This window comes from Mustela erminea, chromosome 8 (assembly GCF_009829155.1).
Source record: "Mustela erminea isolate mMusErm1 chromosome 8, mMusErm1.Pri, whole genome shotgun sequence".
Lineage (NCBI taxonomy): Eukaryota > Metazoa > Chordata > Mammalia > Carnivora > Mustelidae > Mustela > Mustela erminea.
This window is the reverse complement of record NC_045621.1, coordinates 66229721-66250121: the sequence shown is the minus strand read 5'-3', so window position 1 is coordinate 66250121 and position 20401 is coordinate 66229721. Positions and strand designations below refer to the sequence as shown.

At 41.9% G+C, this 20401-nt stretch overlaps 1 protein-coding gene across 1 annotated transcript in view; it reads right to left on the bottom strand.

Annotated features, from left to right (window-relative positions):
- Window positions 1-20401, bottom strand: part of MYO3B (myosin IIIB) — a 296489-nt gene that overhangs the window by 122508 nt on the left and 153580 nt on the right. The window contains exons 18-21 of the mRNA XM_032354332.1: window positions 19448-19559; window positions 18370-18532; window positions 16739-16819; window positions 2557-2658 (exon numbers count right to left, since the gene is read on the bottom strand). Coding sequence (XP_032210223.1) covers window positions 2557-2658; window positions 16739-16819; window positions 18370-18532; window positions 19448-19559 — 458 coding nt within the window. The remainder of the gene's footprint in view (window positions 1-2556; window positions 2659-16738; window positions 16820-18369; window positions 18533-19447; window positions 19560-20401) is intronic.

The following is a 20401-nucleotide window of genomic DNA, read 5'->3' as shown; positions in this document are numbered from 1 at the left end:
AGTGAAACAACAACATTGAAAGAAGAAGCAAAAGAAATCAAGAAAATCAGCTGTAGCCTTCCAGAATTTCATTAACTGATTCCCTTCCTTCCCTTCCCTGCCATCCCTTGACTGACCAACTCCTCTAGTGAGAGGATCAGGCAGGTTTCCCCCTCCTGGAGATTCTAAAACACTGTTTGGCCTAATCTCACTTGTAATACTGTGACAAGCAACATAAAAGCAAGAACTGACTTTAAAAGGAGAAAGAGGAGCCTACTTCCGGGCACAAATAACTCTGCTTCCTTATTAAGAAGGAACGTTGACAGGAATAATCTTTACCTCTGTGCTCTGGCCCAATTTGGCAGAACCAATAGCTACCACACACTGACCAAAGCCCAAATGGTGTCACCCAGGTGGAAAGCTGAGATTGCTATTGTCTCCACCTATCTGAGATCTTCGGAATAAAGAGAAGGAGTAACAGCCTAACAGTAATTCAGAGAGGAAAGAGCAAAGCCAGAAAAGATCACCAAGCCCCTTTTGGTTTGGGACTCTCAAGAGAAAGGTGCTACGTCCGCCTCCAGAGAAGAAGCTTCACCATCTTTCCCTGGAACTTAGCAAATGTTCCCAGTTACTTTGTCTGGGTTTCCAATAAAAACCCACAGAATTTCTGTTCATGTAATTAAAGGGAAAACTTACTCCATGTTTCTTATTCATTTACACTTCAGTCATCAAAATATTGATTTTTAGGAGTTATTTGAAGTATAAAAATCAAACAGAAAACTTTCAGAATATCCTTAATAAAGCTTAGATGAAGTCTGTTCCTCCATCCCCCAGCTTTGCCTGATGATCAGGGAGAAGGATTTGAGTCAGAGTAAAAACATAAACTTAAATAAGAAGGAGGCCAAACTATTGAGTTGAAAGCAAACCCAAAATTGTGAAATATTTTTAAGTATGTCCTGGTGACAGTTGGAATCATCTGGCATCTCTTTGGCAAATTAATTACTGAACAAGGAGATTGGAGAAACAAAGATACAGAGAGAACCAGAAAGGTAAAATAGGGTGGTCACTCGAAGTGAAGATAGTAAGTGAAGGAATAAGAGCAGTGAGATGGTGGTAAAAAAAATTCAATGATGAGCTTGCATAGCCGACCTGAGGTGCATACAGGTGGGGCAACAGAGGCTTCTCCAGATGGGGTCTCTTCTCCTTAGAGGAACATCCCTAAGTGCTTCGGTTCAATGAAATGAATCAGTTTGAGGAGGGACTTCTCTGAAGGAGTTGAATCCTTCCAAAGTTGAATTGAACTCAATGAGTCATTCATATTTCCCAGGAAAGTCAAGCCAATTCTCCACTGGACCATTTTGGAATAAGATGGAAAGGCATTTGGCTGAAAACATGGGAGCAGGCAGTGTAAACTCAAATGCCTCTGGGGCATCCCAGGTAACATAAATGTGTGCACTGTCAGGCAAAGAGGGTGGGAAGTGGTGGGGTTTGTGTGAACCAGAGAATGTATGCCTCACATGGAGACTTTTGGGTTCAAAGTTTTGTTAAACTGTGTCTGGCCAAACAAAACACACCTTCATGGTGATTACAACTGGAAGACCTCCTATTTGTGACTTCTGCTAAGTAGAAAGTGTCAAGGCCATGAGTCAGTAACTGCTAGGCATCCTGTTTCTGAAAATGGAAAGTGTGTCATTGTCTCCAACCACAGGTCTCCTCAAATTCGGGAAACCCTGCTGCTCCCTGGGCTCCCCATCTTACCACTCCCTAACTTCCCTGCTCCAAGATAAAGTCCCAGTTCTATATTTCCTAAACAGAGGCTGGGTGGCAGGTTCCAAAGCAGTGGGAAGTGCCCAGAAATTCTTCACTGGGCCTGGCAGATAAACTGCAAAGTCTACTGTGAAATTCAGAGCAACTCATCTTTATGTTTCAGAAAATGCTGGCATTAGCATTAAAGGCCATATTTTTGAAAATCACAGCTCCTTTCAGCAGAAGTCCAAAAACTTCAAACTGCAAAAAGGAAAGATTCTGGTATTTTTTAAATGTTTAAAAAAAAAACTGGTTTAGTCCATCAACTGCTCTCATTTTATAATGGTGTTAACTAATGGAGGGAGGCTTAGACCAGGTACTCAAGTTTTAATTTCTTGTCCATGGTGCTCCTCCCCACCATAAATGTTCTGCATTTATGGTTTGAGATCCATGTATCAATGTGACAGTCATAGAAAGACCTTAAGAAGCCAAACCAAGGTAGATCAGACAGAAATGTGTCCATGTCCACTCTAAGAGGGGGAGTTGAGGAGAGGCAATAGGTAAGGAGAGCCACAACTAGACCAGTTTCCCCAGTAAACAGGTCAGTGGGCAGAGGGGGAAGCTGCAGGGAAGCTGAGAGTATCTCTGTCTACTCTTTCCCTTTTGTGAAATCACTGGTTGGGATCCTCTGTAAGGCTGCCCCTAAATTTAACCAGCTGTCTCCTATAGAAAAACAGAGAGTCCATATCAGGTGGTCATTTCCATCTCCAGAACCTTCTCTGGAATGACTCTGAATACAAGACACCCATCCCCAAACTCTAATGACCTCACCTGTGTGGTCACTAGGTTCACCATGGTCTTGATCCGGGACACCTCCCTTGCTTTCCCTTGTGACAGTGGGCTGCAGATCACTGCTTTGGTCTGAAGGGTGCCCTGTGGAATGAAACAAAGGAGGAACTTATCAAACTTATGCTCCCACACCTGGATTCACTACCCAAGTGGGTGACACAGTGTGGCTAGGGAAACCCACACTTGTCTCACAGTTCTAGGCACCAACATGATAAACCTCACCAATAGATCCGGGGCTTATTTTTAAGATTTAATACAGTGTGGCTGTAGAGGGCCTAATTGTAGAAAATAAGGGAAGTGGTTAACTGTCCTGACTGGACTCCCTGCTAGTTTTGTGACTTGATAATTCAGATAAGCTCTGTCTCAATGATTGTGTTAGTCAAACAGGGAGCTTAAGTGTACCAGGATAGGGCTTCTGGTTGGACAACTGCATGGTTTTCCTATTTCCTTTTCAGTTGTACCACCAGGAAAGTAAAAGGAGGGATAAGGTCTACTCCTTTCTTCCATATCTCTGCCCCTTACTCATGTCTGTCCTTTCCTTTCATCCTGTAGTCCTGTTCACTGATGTTTGTGGGTTGACAACCAATAATGCTGTCATGAAAAAGATCGACTACATGTTCCACTAGGATGAGGACGCTCACAATCGCAGCTTTTCATTGTCCAGTCAGTTTAGCTCATGTTGATAAATACCTAAATACTTCTCTACCAAACAGCTCATGACTTGAGTGGAAAAATACTGAAGGGTCTGTCCTGGTGGTCACATCTCTTCTTCCACTCTCCATGACCCTCAAGGGCATGATGGGTTGAAGATGTTCTACCACCTCAGACTACCTCAGGTATCTGAAGAGGGCTGGTTCTTTCCAGTTGGATCCCTTGGCTCTAGAAGAAACCACACTGGTAGCAGGGCCCCTAATCCCTGCAGAGGAGATATGCTGCAGGCTTTGCCCTTAGGCAGCCCCATCTCCTTTTCCTCTGACCTGAGATATAAACCTTGTTCTCTCTCATCCCGCACCTTCTTTCTGACTCTGGCTGTTTCAAATATGTTGGTAGTACTTCCAGATATACCATATTACAATATTTGGGATCTCTGACCTTTTTCTGTTTTTATTTCTTTGGATGGGATTTTTTTTTTTCCATCCTGTCCTTCTCTCTCCTTCTGAGTGACTCTCCTACCTCAAATATCACCTTCCCACACCCAGCCTGATGGCACCATGTCTCTCCAGTCCCTTGAGGTGGCCCAGCAAACCCATTAAGCAATGCCTCAGACTATACTTAAAAAGATACTGTCCCTACTCTCATGGAGCTTGCATACTAATACAGAGAGTAAGAATAAAAAGGGATAACAGATGTAAAAACACCCTAAAACTTTTAAGAGGGTGAGCTGGGTAGACTAGAGTCTCCTCAATATTCCTATCTATCTAGAACCTCAGAATGTGACTTTACTTGGAAATAAGATCTTTGTAGATGTAATTAGTTTAAGATGAGGTCACACTGGAATAAGGTGGGTCTTAAGTTCAATGATTAGTATCCTTATAAGAAGGCCATGTGAAGACACAGACACAGGCAGAATGCAGTGATAATGAAAGCTAAGAATGGAGTGATGGGTCTACAAGCCAAGGAATGCCAAACATTGTCAGGAACTACCGAAAGCTAGGAGAGAGGTATGGAAAGAATTCTCCCTCAGAGTGTCCAACACAAACCAAACTTGCTGATTTTGGACTTCCAGCCTCCTGAACTGTGAGAGAATAAGTTTCTGTTGTTTTATGCTACAAAGTTGGGGTAATTTGTTATGGCTGCCCTAGGAAACTGACATGAAGAGGTAAAGCTGACAGATGTTAAAAAAGAAACAGAAGAAAAAGATTAGGTACATGTATTCAGCTTGATTTTGTTGGGGGGTGGGGGAACGTTAAGAACAGGAGTTAGGGAAATGTCCCGTTATTTTCATTTAACAAACAAAGATGTATAGGTTATTATGTCCCATGCAGTGTTCTAAGCCCTTTATAAATATTAACTCATTAATCCTCATAGTAACTCTAAAAGGTAGAGGCCACTATTTTCCCCATTTTACAGTTAAGGAAACGGAGGCCCAGAGCAGTTAAATGACTTGCCAAGAGTCACTCACAGCTGGAGAGTGGAAGAGCCAGTGTTCAAATCCTAGCAGTTTTGCCCTAAAGCCTGAATTCCTAAATATTACATGGTACAGCCCCATTTATGTAGACATTTAAAAAATCATTAAACTCTACTCTTATTTCTTCCTTTATAAGTGGCAGTAAGAATTCAGACTTTCTTTCTTTCACGTGCCTGGGCCTCTAAGATCCCACAGATCAGGTGCTATGGGAGGAGGCTCTCGGCTGGACTGGCATTTGATGACCTGCTCGGAGGACAGACCCAGAGGCAAGGTTTCCAGCAAGGGCACTGTCTAGGTAGATTTCTTGGTTGGAAGCTTTTCTGGTAAGCTTTTCTGGCCTCATAATGGGTCTGGCAAACAGTGCCTACTGTATCTGGCAGAGGAGGCGCATACAGATGAGGCACAAAAGCCCAACCTTCCCCTCCTCACCACTGCTGGCCAATTGCAGCAGGAGCCCATGTCGTTTCTGGCTGGAGTGACAGCTGGTCAACAGCCATCTTATCAGAACAGAAAGAGGCCAACTTGTGGGAGGTCTGACAGGCAAATGCCACCAAAAGCAGCACTGAGAAAGTAAATATTTTTCTAAAGAACAGAATCTCATTGACAGATTTTTTTTTTCAATAGCCACATCAGAAATCCTGGTCTCAACATAAAACAGTTCTGGTAATTCCAGGCCTACGAGAACATTCTCCACTTTGATTCTCCTGTGCTTAATGCCAGTCATTATCCTGGTCAGACTTTGGCGGAGTTCAAAGAAAGTCTTGCCTGGTAATTGTTTTCTCTAACTTGGGAACTAAGGAGGAAGGTTTTCCCTTATCCTAAAGATCAGTTTCTTGTGTTCTCTGGAACATCACTGTTTGGGGAATTCCCCTTGCCTTCAAGCACCCAGGGATTGTCACTGTTCTCTTCTGACTCCCAGCAGCCTTGGGTGGGATTTACTTCTTATAATTTATGCCCCGTCTGCTTCCGAAAAGGACCAGAGCAAGCCTCATAGATTGTTTGTTTCTTGTGCTTGTGTTAGTTGTCTCTAGCTTAGCATTCCTCTTAAGCCTGGGGCAGATGTGTCTGTCCTGGTTCCATTTGAGACTGTTTCTCCCACCTCCTTTCTAAAAGATTTTATTTTTAAGTGCAGTTTTAGATTCTCAGCAAAACTGAGAGGGAGTTGCAGAGGTTTCCCATATATGCCCTGCTCCCGCGTATGCAGACACTGCCAATACCTCCCACCAGAGCAGCATATTTGCTACAATCGATGGACCTACACTGACACTTCTTAATTACCCGAAACCCATAGTTTACATTATGGTTCACTCCTGATGTCGTACATGACATGGGTCTGGACACATTATAATGACATATATCCATCATCCTGGTGTCATACAGTAATTTCACTGCTGTAAAAAATCCTCTGGGCTCTGCCTACTAACCCCCTCCCACATCGTGGCAACCATTGATCTTTGTACAGTCTCCACAGTTTTGCTTTTCCTAGAATGTCACATAGTTGGAATCATGTAGTTCGTAGTCTCTTCAGACTGGCTCTCTCCTCGTAAGATGCATTTATGTTTCCTGCATGCCTCTTCGTGGCTTGAAAGCTCATTTCTTTTTAGCACTGAATACTATTCCATCGTCTGGATGTACTACAGTTTATTTATCCATTTACCCACTGAAGCACATTCCGGTCGCTTCCAAGTTCTAGCAATTACGAATAAAGATGCCTCACACATCTGTGTGCAGGTTTTTGTGTGGACGTAAGTTTTCAACTCCTTTGGGTAAATACCAAAGAGCATGAAGACTGGATCATATGGTTTAGTTTTATAAGAAACTGCCACACTGTCTTCCAAAGTAGCACCACCATTCGGTATTCTCATCAGTGACGAATGAGGTTCCTGCTGTTCCACGACCTCACGGGCATTTGATGCTGTCAGTGTTACAGATTTTGGGCCTTCTAATAGGCCTTCTATATTGTTGTTTTAATTTACATTTGCCTGCTGACAAGATGTAGAGCATCAGACTGTCCCCCTCCTGGGGAAAAAATAAATTTTATGTTGCTTTTGTGACCACCCCAAAAGCATTTAGCAGAGTGTTCTGCACAGAGAGGATGTTCAGAGAATGTTTGGGGGAAGGACACCAGATCAAGAGTTAGGCAGTCTGTACCGCAGGGAGGTTTCTCAGTCACCATCTGTAAAATGGGGTAAGATTCCCAATCTACTTCTCAGGGTTTCGGAGATAATTACAAAACTAAGGTGAGTGAAACTGCCTTGTATAAACTAGGAATTGCTATGCAAAAATATAGCATGTTAGGAAAATAAGTATTTCTGCTTGTTAATTAAGAAGGAAATAACTCCCACCTCTATGATCATTCCAGCTTATACAGTTCTGGTTTCCCATAAATCAAAGTTATTTACTTTCCTATAAATCTCTCCTAAAAAGATAAAGTTCTAGATGTATATAGCAGCTTTATTCATAGTCACCCAGAACTAGAAACAAAGGTCATTCAGATAGTAATTGGCAAAACTGTGGTATACCCATACTCTAGAAACCTGCTCAGCAACGAAAAAGAACAAATTACTCTTAAATGCATCAATACTGATGAATCATAAAGGTATTATATCAAGTGAAAGAAGCCAGATGCAGTTTACATACTGTATTACTCCATTTCTATGACATTTTGGGAAAGGCATAATTATAGGGACAGAAAATCCATTAGTGGTCCCCGGGAGCTAAGAGTGTGGGGAGATGGTCACAGAATGGCAGGAGAGAGCTTTTTGGAAATTTTCTTTTTTCTTGATTGTGAAGGGGATTATCTGACTGTGTTCAACCAATTTTATCAAACCATTTGAGTTTTACTGTATATAAATTATACCTCAATAAATATGACTTTTTAAAAAATTACCAGAACATAAAAAAATTAAAAGATAAAGTCTCCTCAAATTGACTGTTCCCAGAAAGCAGGATCCAATCATTTCTAACCCACGAGGAGGGAAGTGTCTGGTGGGGAAAGCCTTGCTGTTGATGAGGGACCCTTCACAGCCATTTGTATCACTGACCATAGCTGGTTTTGACACTAAGTACTTGGCTCAAAGTCTACAAAATTAGCAGGCTCTGGTTGCTTGTACCTCTCAACCGTCACAACTTTATTGATGAGAATGGCTACCAGCTGTCACCTCTGCCTCCACCTCTGTGCTTGGTGATTTAGACTTCATGGCCACAGCAAATCAAGCCATGATCCTGCTATGGCTCTTCGTGTTGGGGTTTGAACTTCTAGCCAAATGGCTGTCGCTCAGCTGTTAGGCTGCCAATCACCCGTCACTGTGGGTTAAGCATGATATGCACACTGAGATCTTCCAACTCCTTAGACATCTGAAAGGCAACTTGCTTTCCACACCAGCAGGCAGCAAATCTGGGTGATATTTAACTCCTGGATTTTAGAATTTCTGACTTTATGGAAGGGGGTGAAGGGGGGACTTGGAATTTTACATTACAAGTTGCAGAAGGGCCTCAAACCAGTGGACAGGAAAAATGATGTCATTAGTATACCACCTAAATCTTAACACATTTGAGGCCAGTGAAAAATTTATCTACATAAATGAATCAAGCTCTTGGCACGATGGAGCACAGTTTTTTTACAAAAACAAAAACAAAACCACTTCAAATCTTTCATATGATATTATTGTATTTTAGTTTTCCTCTGTTAGATAAGCAAGACTTAAGATTCAGAAAATTCTCTTTTATAAAGGCTTTACTGTAACTGTATTTAAGATTTGACAGGTACTACTTTTTTCTCCAAAAGTAAGAGAAATGGTTTCATCTGTTTGAAGTTATATTATTATTATGCTCATCCATGAAGAGTAATATACAGACAGATTTATTTCCCTGTGAAATTCATATTTAGGAAGGGGGTGCAGAGAGGGAACTAATAATTACTGACTATCTACCACAGGACAGGTACCACGCTTTGCACGTAGTATCTGTAATCACCTTTACAATGGTCCTGAAAACTAGGCCTTTAGGAGTTCCATTTTATAGGTGAGGAAACTAAAACTCAGAAGTCAAGTAATATTCCCTCAAACCATATGACAAATTATGGCACAGCAGAGATTTCAAGTTGATTGCTTTTTGTTTGTTGTTTTTTCCTTTTTCTTAAAATTTAAGTATAGTTGACACACATTACATAAGTTTCAGGTGTACAACACAGTGATTCAACATCTCTGTACATTACGCTATACTCACTACAAGTATAGCTGCCATTTGTTATCATACAAGGCTATTACAACACCACTGACTATATGCCCTGTGCTGTACCTTTTATTCTCATGACTTATTAATTCCATAACTGAAGCCTATATCCCCCAGTCCCCTTCAGCCATTTTGTCCATCTTCCTGCCCCGCTTTGCTCTGGCAACCATCAGTTTGTTCTCTGTATTTATACATTTGATCCTACTTTTTGTTTATTCATTTGTTTTGTTTTTTTTAGATTCCATATATGTGAAATTATATGGTCTTTGTCTTTCTCAGTCCGACTTGTTTCACTTAGCGTAATGACCTCTAGGTCCATCCATATTGTTGCAAATGGCAGAAATCTCATCCTTCTTTATGGCTGTATGATATTCCATTGTGTATGTGAACTGCTTCTTCTTTAACCGATCATCTATCAAGGGACACTTAGGTTGTTTCCATATCTTGACTACTGAAAATAATGTTTCAGTAAACACAGGGGTGCATATATCTTTTTGAGTTTGAAGAAAATGAAAACATTTTCTTCAGGAAAATATCCAATAGTGGAGTTAATGGATCCTATTGTATTTCTATTTTTAATTTTTTGAGAAAGTTCCATACTGTTTTCAATGGTGGCTGCAATAATTATATTCCCACCAGTACTGGACCTGGGTTCCTTTTTCTCCATGTATTTTACCAATACTTGTTATTTTTTATCTTCTTGATTTTAGCCATTCTGACAGATGTATAGTGACATCTCATTGTGGTTTTGATTTCTATTTCCCTGATGAGTGATGCTGAGCATCTTTTCATGTGTTTGTTGGCTATTAGTATGTCAAGTCCTCTGCCCATTTTTTGGTCAGAGTTTTTTGGGGTTTTTTGGTTAAAGTAAAATTTTTTGATTCCAAAGTCCACTTGCTTAGGTTGGTATATGAAACTCTTTCCAAAGCTTTGGCTGGTACCCTATATCCATGTGACATATCCAAGACAGAAACAAATGACAGATTGTGGTCTACAGGAAAGAGCATTGGGTGAAGACTGAGAAGAGGGCTTTGACACCAATTCTTCTTCTTCTTCTTTTTTTTTTTTTTTTAAGATTTATTATAGAGAGAAAGAGAGAGAGCACCAGAGTGAGCACACATAGGAGGAGGGAAAGAAGGAGAGAATCTTCAAGCCAGCTCCCCACTAAGCATGGGGCTCGATCCCACAACCCATGAGATCATGACCTCAGCTGAAACAGAGTCAGACACTCACCCAACTGAGCCACTGAGGAGCCCAGCCAATTCTTAAGCTCACATAACACATAACAAGAGACAACTTACTTAAATTCTCTGTGCTTCTGTTTCATCTGTTAAGGGGGAAAACAAAATCTGTCTTTCCACACACAGGAGTCTTTCGAGGAAAAGAAGTCCAATCACTCTTGCCAGAGCAGTTAATTTTGTCCCTAAATGTTTCTTTATTATTATGTGGATATAGCCTAAATAACCATGATTCCATATGAAAAAAAAGAAATGTGAAAAAAAATCTCAAGATCTAGAATAAAGTCAACTTGAGTGCATTATTGATCACAGTCAGGTTGAGTATAGTTGACAGGTTGAGGTGGTAAAGATGCCACTTTGGGCAGCACCTCTTTATAGCCAGATTCTGGAGCTCTGTACGAGGTCCAGAAGGGAGAAGCAGATTCAAAGTTGAAGTACTCCTGGACTTCCTCTGAAAATGTAATCTTGGGTCTTAAGGGTGCAGACTGCTGCACCAAAGTTTCATCTTAAGCACAATATATGCCGTCAATATATCAGTCACAATCTTCAAGCCCATGTTGGCTCTTCACAACTTCCTCTCTGTGAATTAGGTGAATAGCACTCTGGGCATTTCATTCTAACATGGAAAATAATTTGATTTCATAGCAAAGGACATTCCTTTGCATTCCAAGTTTTTCATGGCAAGAATTCCATTGTTTATGCCCAAGTGAGGTTTAGCAGGACCCATTTCTTGAAGAAACCCTGAAGCACAGGCCAGGCCTTCTCGCTGTTATACACCATTTCCTTTAAACCAAACTTCAGGAGCTCTGTATGTCTTACATGTGTCTGCATGTATCCTGTCACAAACAGGGCACATTTTCCCAAAGTAAAGGACAAGACTTGTCCCTACTAACATTTCCTCCCTCCAAAATGAGTCTATAGCTGTTAGAAATCAGCCCCAACTTTTCACTTACAGAGAGCTAGAGAAATCCAGGCAGTGTGCAGGTAGACTGGGCCGGACTCCTTGCACGAAACTGAAGGTACTCTGTCTTCTATTAAACAAAGATGTAGAAGGCAGTGGAGCTCTTATGTATCTCATAGTTCATCTCAAGCGTCCATACACCAGCTAACGCTTTCACCTAGATGTTACTTTACTCTTATATGATACAACTTAAAACAATAAGAAAGAGAGGAAGCTGGTTCCTGGCCAATGGCCAAGAATAGTGGGACATGTCTTCTCTCACATTTTGAGGAGGTAAGCTTTTGTGTGAAGCGACCAGGAATCTTTCTAAGAGGCAGAAGTGGAGTGAGTGAAGAAACAAGAGAATAAAGGCAGAATGGCAAATAGAGATAAAAGGAGAGGAGTGATCAAAAGTGTACTTGATTTCCTTCTATTAATTCAAAGTGGACCTTTGCCTTCAATGGTACATTCACTTGACCTTCCTCTACTGTTTGGCTTACAATCAACAATCTGCTTATGCACAGCTTTGTCAGAATGAAAACTATCTTCTGTAATCATCTTCATCTTCAAGAAACATGGGTTATTTCACTGTATATCCTCAGCCATATTTTAGAATGATTTTGACTCTTTGTATTACACTAGAATTTTCTAGAACTCCCTCCCAGTATGTGTTGACATTACACAGAGTATCTGATTTATACAAACAGCATCTCTCTGAGGAAGAGCATGCTTCATCACCCTCTGTATTGGAGATGGGAAATCTGATGCCCCAAATTAAATCCCATCCTCACCATGGTCACTTCAGCATACAGTAGATACTAAAAAAATATTGAATGAAGAGAGACATTTCCAAATTTAAAATATAGCTGTCCTGCAAACCTAGAGATAGTTCTGGAAATCTAGTTCCAGGAAATGACTGCAACCACCCATTCAGTGCCAACTCACTAACAGTGCTAAAGGAACCAACCTTTTGAAGTTAGAAAAGACCCGAATGAGGCTTTACCTAAAACAGATTTAAAAGTTCAGGCAGTTTAAAAAAACAAAACAAAAAAAGATTTATTTATTTGAGTGAGAGAGAGAGACAAAGATAGCGACAGAGAGCATGAGCGAGAAAACCTAGCATGACTGGGGAGGACGGGGGAGACAGGCTTCCTGCTCAGCAGGGAGCCAAATGCGGGGCTCGATCCATGGGCCCTGGGATCATAACCTAGCTGAAGGCAGATGCTTAACTGACTGAGCCACCCAGGTGCCCCAAGCTCAGGCAGTTTTAAACACAAAAATCTGGTTTTGTTATGAAGTAGGGTCAAGTTTCTAAAAAAAGTTTAAATAGCCTCTGATAGGTTCCCATCTGAAATTGTATCCGAGTGTGCTGGAACCTCTCTGGGCATGATGCTTGCTTTCCCCTCTGGAACCAGCATTTAAAGTAACTCTCATTGCCCAGTGTCACATGACGTGCCCAGCAGTTCCAGCTGAATCTGGTTTAAATGCCTGTTCACAGGCTCAAGGAAGCCTACCTAAGTCTTAGCACAGTCATGGCTGAGGCTCCAGAAAGCACTCTCCTCAAAAGGCATTGGAAAGAGAAATGGCCATCGTTTATCTGGGTTGTTAGAAAGGCCAAGGAGGGGGGGTAAGTGGGACGTTGATGGAGGACAGAGAGGGGAAACATTTTCCACTGCACTGAAGCAATTAGATGACAATGTGCTGTAAACCAATGGGCTCTTCCTGCACCCAGGCGTCTGGAGAGAATGGGAAAGGGGGACTGGAAGAGGCTACTCCTTCCTGGAGACACTCTGAAATTCTGGTCCCAGGCCCTAAGGCTTCACTGTCACCTACTTGAGGCATTTTCCCTCTGAGATGGGGAAGCCTACCACTTTGCTCTCATTTAAAGAACAGATCTTGAATTAGGGGAGCAGTTTTCAAGACAGTGCTTTCAAAAACTTAAAGAATGAGATATTGTAGACCTTTTAAAAATTCCCTGCAGGTTATGTGTTTTGATAGTATTTACTAAGGAATAGATGCACTTTTATTTGAATAAATCTAGTTATATCCAGTTTGTGATAGTAAAGAGTTCATTAAAAGGGAATGACATATAACTTACTTTTTACTTAGAATATCCCATCTATCTGAAAACTAGTATGTGTCATCTTATCTTTCTAATTAAAAAAATATGAAATTTAAAATTCTTTGGTGTTTAAAAGAGTATGTTTTCCTTTGGCAAGAGCCTATTTTTAGCATTAACAAATAATAAAAACATACAAAACATGTCATTTCTCACCCAGATGACATTCAAAGCTGTTCCCCTGGCAAAGAAAAAAAAAGTTTTTTGCCGATAAACTAGGCTTTTGCTTGGGATCCCTCGCTTTCTCTCCCGGAGATTCCTCACATCTCAGAGGCCCTTTATTGCTGGTACAATGTTATACACATAGGAAATGGATGCATAGTTACCTAGGGTATTTTTTTTCATTTGTTTTCTCTTCCAGCATTTGATCACTGTCTGGTGAACTGTTTGGGCCCACAGAGATCTCTAGACCACCAGCTCATGTATTTGAAAGGCATCTGTTTATTTTGAAAATGCAAATGTGGCCTACCTCAAAGACTGACAGGCAAGAAATGACCCACTGAGCAAGGGGAGAGGTTTCCAATCTGGAGCCCTGTCCCTCCCTCTATCAAACCGAGATCACTCGCTGTCAAAACAACTTAAACAAGCTCCAGGAATCTGAGTGAAGGGCCCACAATTAAAATGAACAGGCGTGTGTGTGTGTGTGTGTGTGTGTGTGTGTGTGTGTGTATGTAACTCCTTCCCTCTCTATTTCAGGAATTAACCAGGCAGATCATTTCTCACCTAGTTTAAAGTAATAATGAGATCAGTTACTAAAGGACTCTGCACCTTTGAAATGGTGGATCTCCATGGAGGGCTGCCTGGAGGAGGGCCCTATAACAGGGACACTGGCCTCTTAACAGCCGCAGCCCAGTCCTGGGGACAGATTCCCGGAGAAAGCCCAGGAAGGTTAATACCCTGACTTTGATCTCTGTCAAGGCAAACCAGCAAGAATTAATTTACATTTCAGATGAAAAAGGTTGACAGCATGAAAAGGCATCTTGTTTCTGGTATGTGAACGTGCTGTAATAGATCGGGAATTCTGAAAGGAAGTTCTGAGGAAGCTAAAGGGATAAGCTGTGCGGCTGCTTTTATTGGGAAGGAGATGAAAGGAAAACAAATTTCCATATGCACTGCTCTGTAGCAACATGTAGGCCAAATGCTTCCTAAATTTCAAGGGCCGCTCTTTTAAAAATATATAACATATCTTAGCAACACCACTAAAGAAAAAGAAAGGCAATGGGCCAGAACTTGAAATACAAAGAAATGCATTCCATAGAATCTAAATTTCAAGTGAAATGATTTGTTGGAAAAAAAAACATAAATGAAAGAGTAGGTTTTGAAAACAATCAGAAACAGTCCTACTAGGATAACCTCCTTAAGCCACTTCCTGTAGGGTTCCCAAGTAAGGGAACTGCTAGGTCTGGGGCTTGTTCTACTCAGAAACATCCTAGTAGTGGGAAGAAGAGCTTGTAATGAGAAGATTATGCTCTGGGAAGAAAAGCCCCCAACACCCCCACCCAAACAGAGAAGTTGGAATGAACTGCTTTGCTTTTTAGATCAACAGAACCATGCTTTCCAATATAAAGATAAGGAAAACATTCTCACGCGAAAGTAAACTGCCCATAAAATTGCAAATGCTGTTACCCTATCCAGGCATCTTTTCTGCTAGCACAATACCAGCACCTCAACTCACATCTGTGGTGTTGGGCTGAAGAGCAAAGAGACTGTCTGCTTTCGCTCTGGCTGCCACACTACTTCCAAGAGGGAGGGGTGGCGTTAGTCCCACCCTCAATGTCCTCCTCTCCGCCCAAGTCCCTGTGGACTCAGTTAATGGAAGTTCCCTATGCCACTTGATAAGTGGGAACACAAGCTGCTGGACTAAAAAGAAAAGGGAGGGAGGAGGTACTTGCAAAGCTTAAAAAAAAAAAAAAAAGAAGCTCCTTGAAGACATGTGTTCTCTCCAGTTTCACAAAGCAAGATTATCTTTCCATGGTACCTACCACAAAGGTGCTCTACCAAAAAGATGCCATCACGGCTGATGACGAAGGAAACCTGTCTCTGTTTTCATGCAGCTCTCACTTGGCAACAACAGAGTGCAAACAAGGAATCCTTTAAAGATCATTTTCAGAGAGGGAAAAGGTGATTTATAATCCTATATACTGGACTCAGTGGATCAACAATATATAACCCAAAGTTTATGTTTTAAAACATATGTTGGGCTTTGGGCCAAAATGCAAGATCAGAAATCAGTCCAGGAGACTGTGGGGAGAGGGGTGTGTGCATGCGTGTGTGTGCGCGGTGTGGTGTGATGTGTGGAGGTGGGCAAGGAAGGATCAAATGCACTTTGAGTACTCTTTCTTAAGCTGCAACCAGAAGTGGATCCTTCTTCCATTGAACTCTTTGAAGTTGTAGAGCTTAGAATTCCTAGGAGATGGTGTTAAAATGTACACATTTGCATCTCAATGACATCCCTTCCTTCCAAATATTTTGGTCCTGAATGAAGATGTCAGGTCTCTACAGTGGCCAGAAGAGAGTTTTGAGAAGTGTTCCTGGAGCCAGGTTCTGGGCAGGGACTGCCTCAAAAAGGTTGCAGCTGTTTTATTTGAGAGTTTGCTTCAAAGCAGCAGTTTCTGGAACCCTACCCATCTTCAGGCTTGTAGAGTCAATGGACTGGCAAATGCTCTTTCGCTCTGTTTCTGCACTCTGGACTCTCTGAGCTCCAGGCATGCTCTGGGGACCACTTCTTCCCAGGGCCTCACTTGGGCATATCCAGCTTCCAATGATGACGGGAACCCAGGCTGGCAGGCACCATAGATACTGCCATTTGCAGAAGAGCAGAGTCACCGAGGAACCAGGAACAGGTCGGGTGAGACAGGACCAGACCTTGAAGCACTCAGGCAGCCAGGCCCAAGCTGAGCCCAGCTCAACTCCATGGGGCCCAGAGGACCACCTTAGCCACATACAGGTTGGTGTGTGGGGAATCCCATTTGCATGGAAAGTCCCGGAGCAATTCTTATCTCTCTGATGCTGAACGATGAGTGCTGCGCATAATCGGAGAATTCCAACCTTCCAGACTTAACCAGACTTGGGCCTGCGCTCTCCATTTCACAGATATAATGGATGTGTGACAAAAAGGAAAGGGCTTTTTTCCGTTGGCAGGATACGAAGTTGACTTTATCTGACTTGCCTGTGTTCAGATGCTGAGTCTGCTACTGACCAGCTGTGTGACTGTGGACAAGCTACTATGCTTCTCTGTGCCGCAGTTGCCCTCTCTATAAAGTCAGGGATATTAGAGCACTTACTGAGAGGCTCCTTACACAAGGATGGCAAGCAGCAAATGCACACTGTCAGCCTTATCAACATCACACCCGGGGTGTATTAGAACAAGCCCCAGAACCCCCACTAGAACTCACAACTCCAATTCCAGGGCTCCTGAATTATTCACCTCTCAGCTTTCTAAAATTGTATGAACTCAATCACAGAATATTTTCAAGTGGATGCTATGAAAATGATGTTTTAATTACCTGCTTGAATAGGAACCACAGACTCACTCCTTCTGTTGCTTATTTTCTTAAATTTCTTCCGAGCATCATATCCTCTCCAGGCTAAAAATATAAAACCATGTGCTAGGAATGACATTAATTTAAGAACGTGCCAGTGAATTGATATAAGCTGTTTTCCCTCCAATCTATTACCCCTCTTGTACTCCCTCTTGCTTTCTCACTGAACAAAATCAGCAGCGAAACGTGAGCAATGATGGAGAAAAGGGGCCTCTCTGTACTCTTGGCTGGGCCTCCAAGATGCTTCTGAGAAGGAGTTATTTTTGTTCTGGCAGTGAGTTTCCAGAACACTCTGGATGCAATTTATGAATCACTGGGGACCTCTATCCCAGGTGAGGCAGTTCCCTGTCATTCTAATCCCTGGAGAAAGCTCTGTGTTCAGGACTTGGGAGAAGGGTGGTTTGTTGGGATGGTAGGAAAGAATGGAATATCCTGACCAGTTCGATCGTTCTTGTTTGGAAGGAAGGTATGAACATGAAATTTGAAGGAGTGAAAAATGAAGAACAGAGTCAGAGCCTGGGGTGGCTCTGTAGGTAAACTATGTGCCTTTGGCTTAGGTCATGATCCCAGTATCCTGGGATTAAGCCCCGCATTGGACTCCCTGCTTAGCAGACAGTCTGCTTCTCCCTCTCCCTCCCACTCCTCCTGCTTGTGCTGTTAGATAAATAAATAAATAAGCAAATAAATAAGAAGGGGGTCAAAGGGAATAATTAGTAGCACAACACCTGCATTTGGGAAGGTGAACCATGGCCCAAGAACTGTGCTTCGGGAGAAGAAACTATGCAACAGTAAGGCATAAGGCAAGGAAAATGGATGAGGAGGAGAGAAGAAATCTCTGGGGGTGTGCTGAGTCCTATAGACAGAGGACTGGGGCCTTAAGCTGTCCACCAGGGGCATGACCACCTTACCTTTCTGTCCCTCCCATTAGCATCACAGCTTTCCAATTGCTGAGTGCGGTCATGAAGTCCAGAGTGGACAACGGGAGTCTGGGTTATGAGAGTATGAAGGAAATTGTCCACTATGTTCAAGATTTGACGCTTTCCTAACCATTCATCAATAGCACAGAAGCTCAGATGCTGTTTGTAACACAAATGACACACACATGAACAGAGAAACACTGAATGGGCTGCGCATATGAGAGAGCCTGGTAATTTGTTCCCTTGGTTTATAAGCTCTGTCTGTACTAGAAAGCCATTGGGAAAGGGCATTATAATAATTTTGATGCTGAGAACTTGGTGATGGGCCTGAAATGTATATTACATCAGTCATCTGGGAGAAGGGGCACAGGTCTGTGTGCTTTGGGTTTTCCCTCTGCCCACTTCACGCTACTTCTACCGAGCCACTGATCACAGTGTGTTGTGATGGCTTGTTTGCTCATGTGGAGGTCAGAGGGACTGAGGTTTTCTTGCTCATGGCTATATTCCCAGCATCTACCATAGGGCCTGTGATAGGCACTCGATAAATATTTGCTAGAGCAAGGAAGAAAGGAAGGAAGAAGGAAAGGAAGGGTAGGAAAAAGAGAAGAAGCCACTGAGAAAAGCAACATGTGAGTGGCCATAGTAGTTGATGAAATGCCAAGATTCAGGACTCTTTACCTGACTGGATGGCAATGGCCCCCTTCTCTCTCTTCTCTCTGATTCTTTTGTATCTCCTGGCTCCAAGCCACCCCTTGGCATACGCTTGCAGCACAACCACTCTGCCTATGACTTCTCGCAGCAGCAAATTTAACTGCTCGACATGATAGTATTTGAGAAAAACCTGAAATGAGATATTAGTTTTAGCATTATATATGGGCTCCCAAACAGAAATTTAGTCTACTGCAGAGTATTCTTAGTAAAAATCTTAAAACCATTATCTACATAAAGTTTACAGTGATTTCTTTTGTGCTAACATTACTGACTTCTTGGGAGCAAACACAATACCCCTTCTAAGGTTCAGCCAATTCTTGATTATTGATATAAATAGATGATGAGGTTAATGGGATTGAGGAGATCCCAAATACTCTCCAAGTCTGCTTATATCTGCCAGGAGTTCTGTTTTCTCAGTTTGATTTCTACTATCTCCACAGCCTTTGATGGAGGCACTAACCAATAGAACTGATCCATGGCCAACAATGGACGTTCAGAAGAACGACCTAAATGACCCACAGTGATGTAATTCCTGCTGAGGAACAACCGTGTTGCTATCCACACACAGGTTAAGATTGGCTTTGTACGGCAATTCAGAACAGATCGTAAAAATCTGGGACACGGATGGGATGTTCCCCAAATGAAAAGCTACACACGATGAGACAACTAACCAGGTGCACAGTAAAAAACACAACATGAGTCTAATGAAAAATGGACAAAACTGTAAAAGATACTCATTATTGTCATTAGTGAGATTTGTGTATTTCCATGAGTTGCTGGAATAAGCAACATTTAAAAAGGACATTTTTAAAAGAATCCAAGTTCTCATTCTAGAAATGCTAAGTGGTTCTCTCCAACTACATGCAGAACAGGAAACAAACCCTCCTCCTCTTGTCCAGAGGTCCGAGGACTCCTGACCCAAGACCAGCAAAGATCAGCGTCAGGTTGGGGTGTTGTCTACAAAGCCATTCATATCACTGACAAGAAACAAAGGTACACTGTAGAGCATCACAGGTGACAATTTGAATAAAAAAGAAAGAACTACCTTTGTTTTTCCCAGCACCCAGTGATCTAATCTGGATTTTTCCAAGATAGCAACACAGCTCTCTTTGCTAGCAAGAGGCATTTCATGTGCTTTGAATGCCAAGTAATAATACCTACAAAATAAAAGAGTAAAATAAAACATTTTTAGTTATCATTTGATTCTGTATAGTAGATATTCTCTGGACCCACTGTCATGCCTTGTTATTTTAATAGCAAATATTTCTTGAGCACCAATATTAGCATACTAGGTAGTGAAAGGTATACAATTTATGCTTATTAACTTGGCTCTTACTTTTATATTTTCTGTTATGGGTATTTCCCTTTTAATATTGCTTTATAATTCATGTTCAATGAATATTTGGTATCTCATGCAAAATCAAAGTATCAAAATCCTTTAAGAAAACTTAAATTTAGATAGCCCTTCTAGTGAAAGTCATCATTTTATGTGTTAGCATTGTTATAAAATAATTTGTAATCCCATTGTATAAATTTTGACTCTGCTCTGAAAAGTCCCCTCTAGAGGAATCTATAGATAGCAAAAGTGATCATAGTCTAATACCACTGAATCAGTATGCTGAGCTACATGTCGATTTCAAGGTACAGAGTAGGTATGGGTTTTTTGTCTTGTTTTGTATTTTTTTTAAAGATTTTATTTATTTATTTGAGAAGAGAAAGAGAACACAAGTAGGGAGGAGGGGGCAGATCCCCCCTCTACCCCACTGTGAGCAGGGAGCCCAATGGGGGACTCCATCCCAAAACCCTGGGATCATGACCCAAGCTGAAGGCAGATGCTTAACTGACTGAGCCACCCAGGTGCCTGGTATTTTTTTTCATAAAGATTTTATTTATTCCAGAGGTGGGGGGAGAGTGGGGGACAGAGGATGGGGAGCAGAGGGAGAGGGACAAGCAGACTCCACACTGAGCATGGAGCCCAATGTGGAGCTCAATCTCAGGA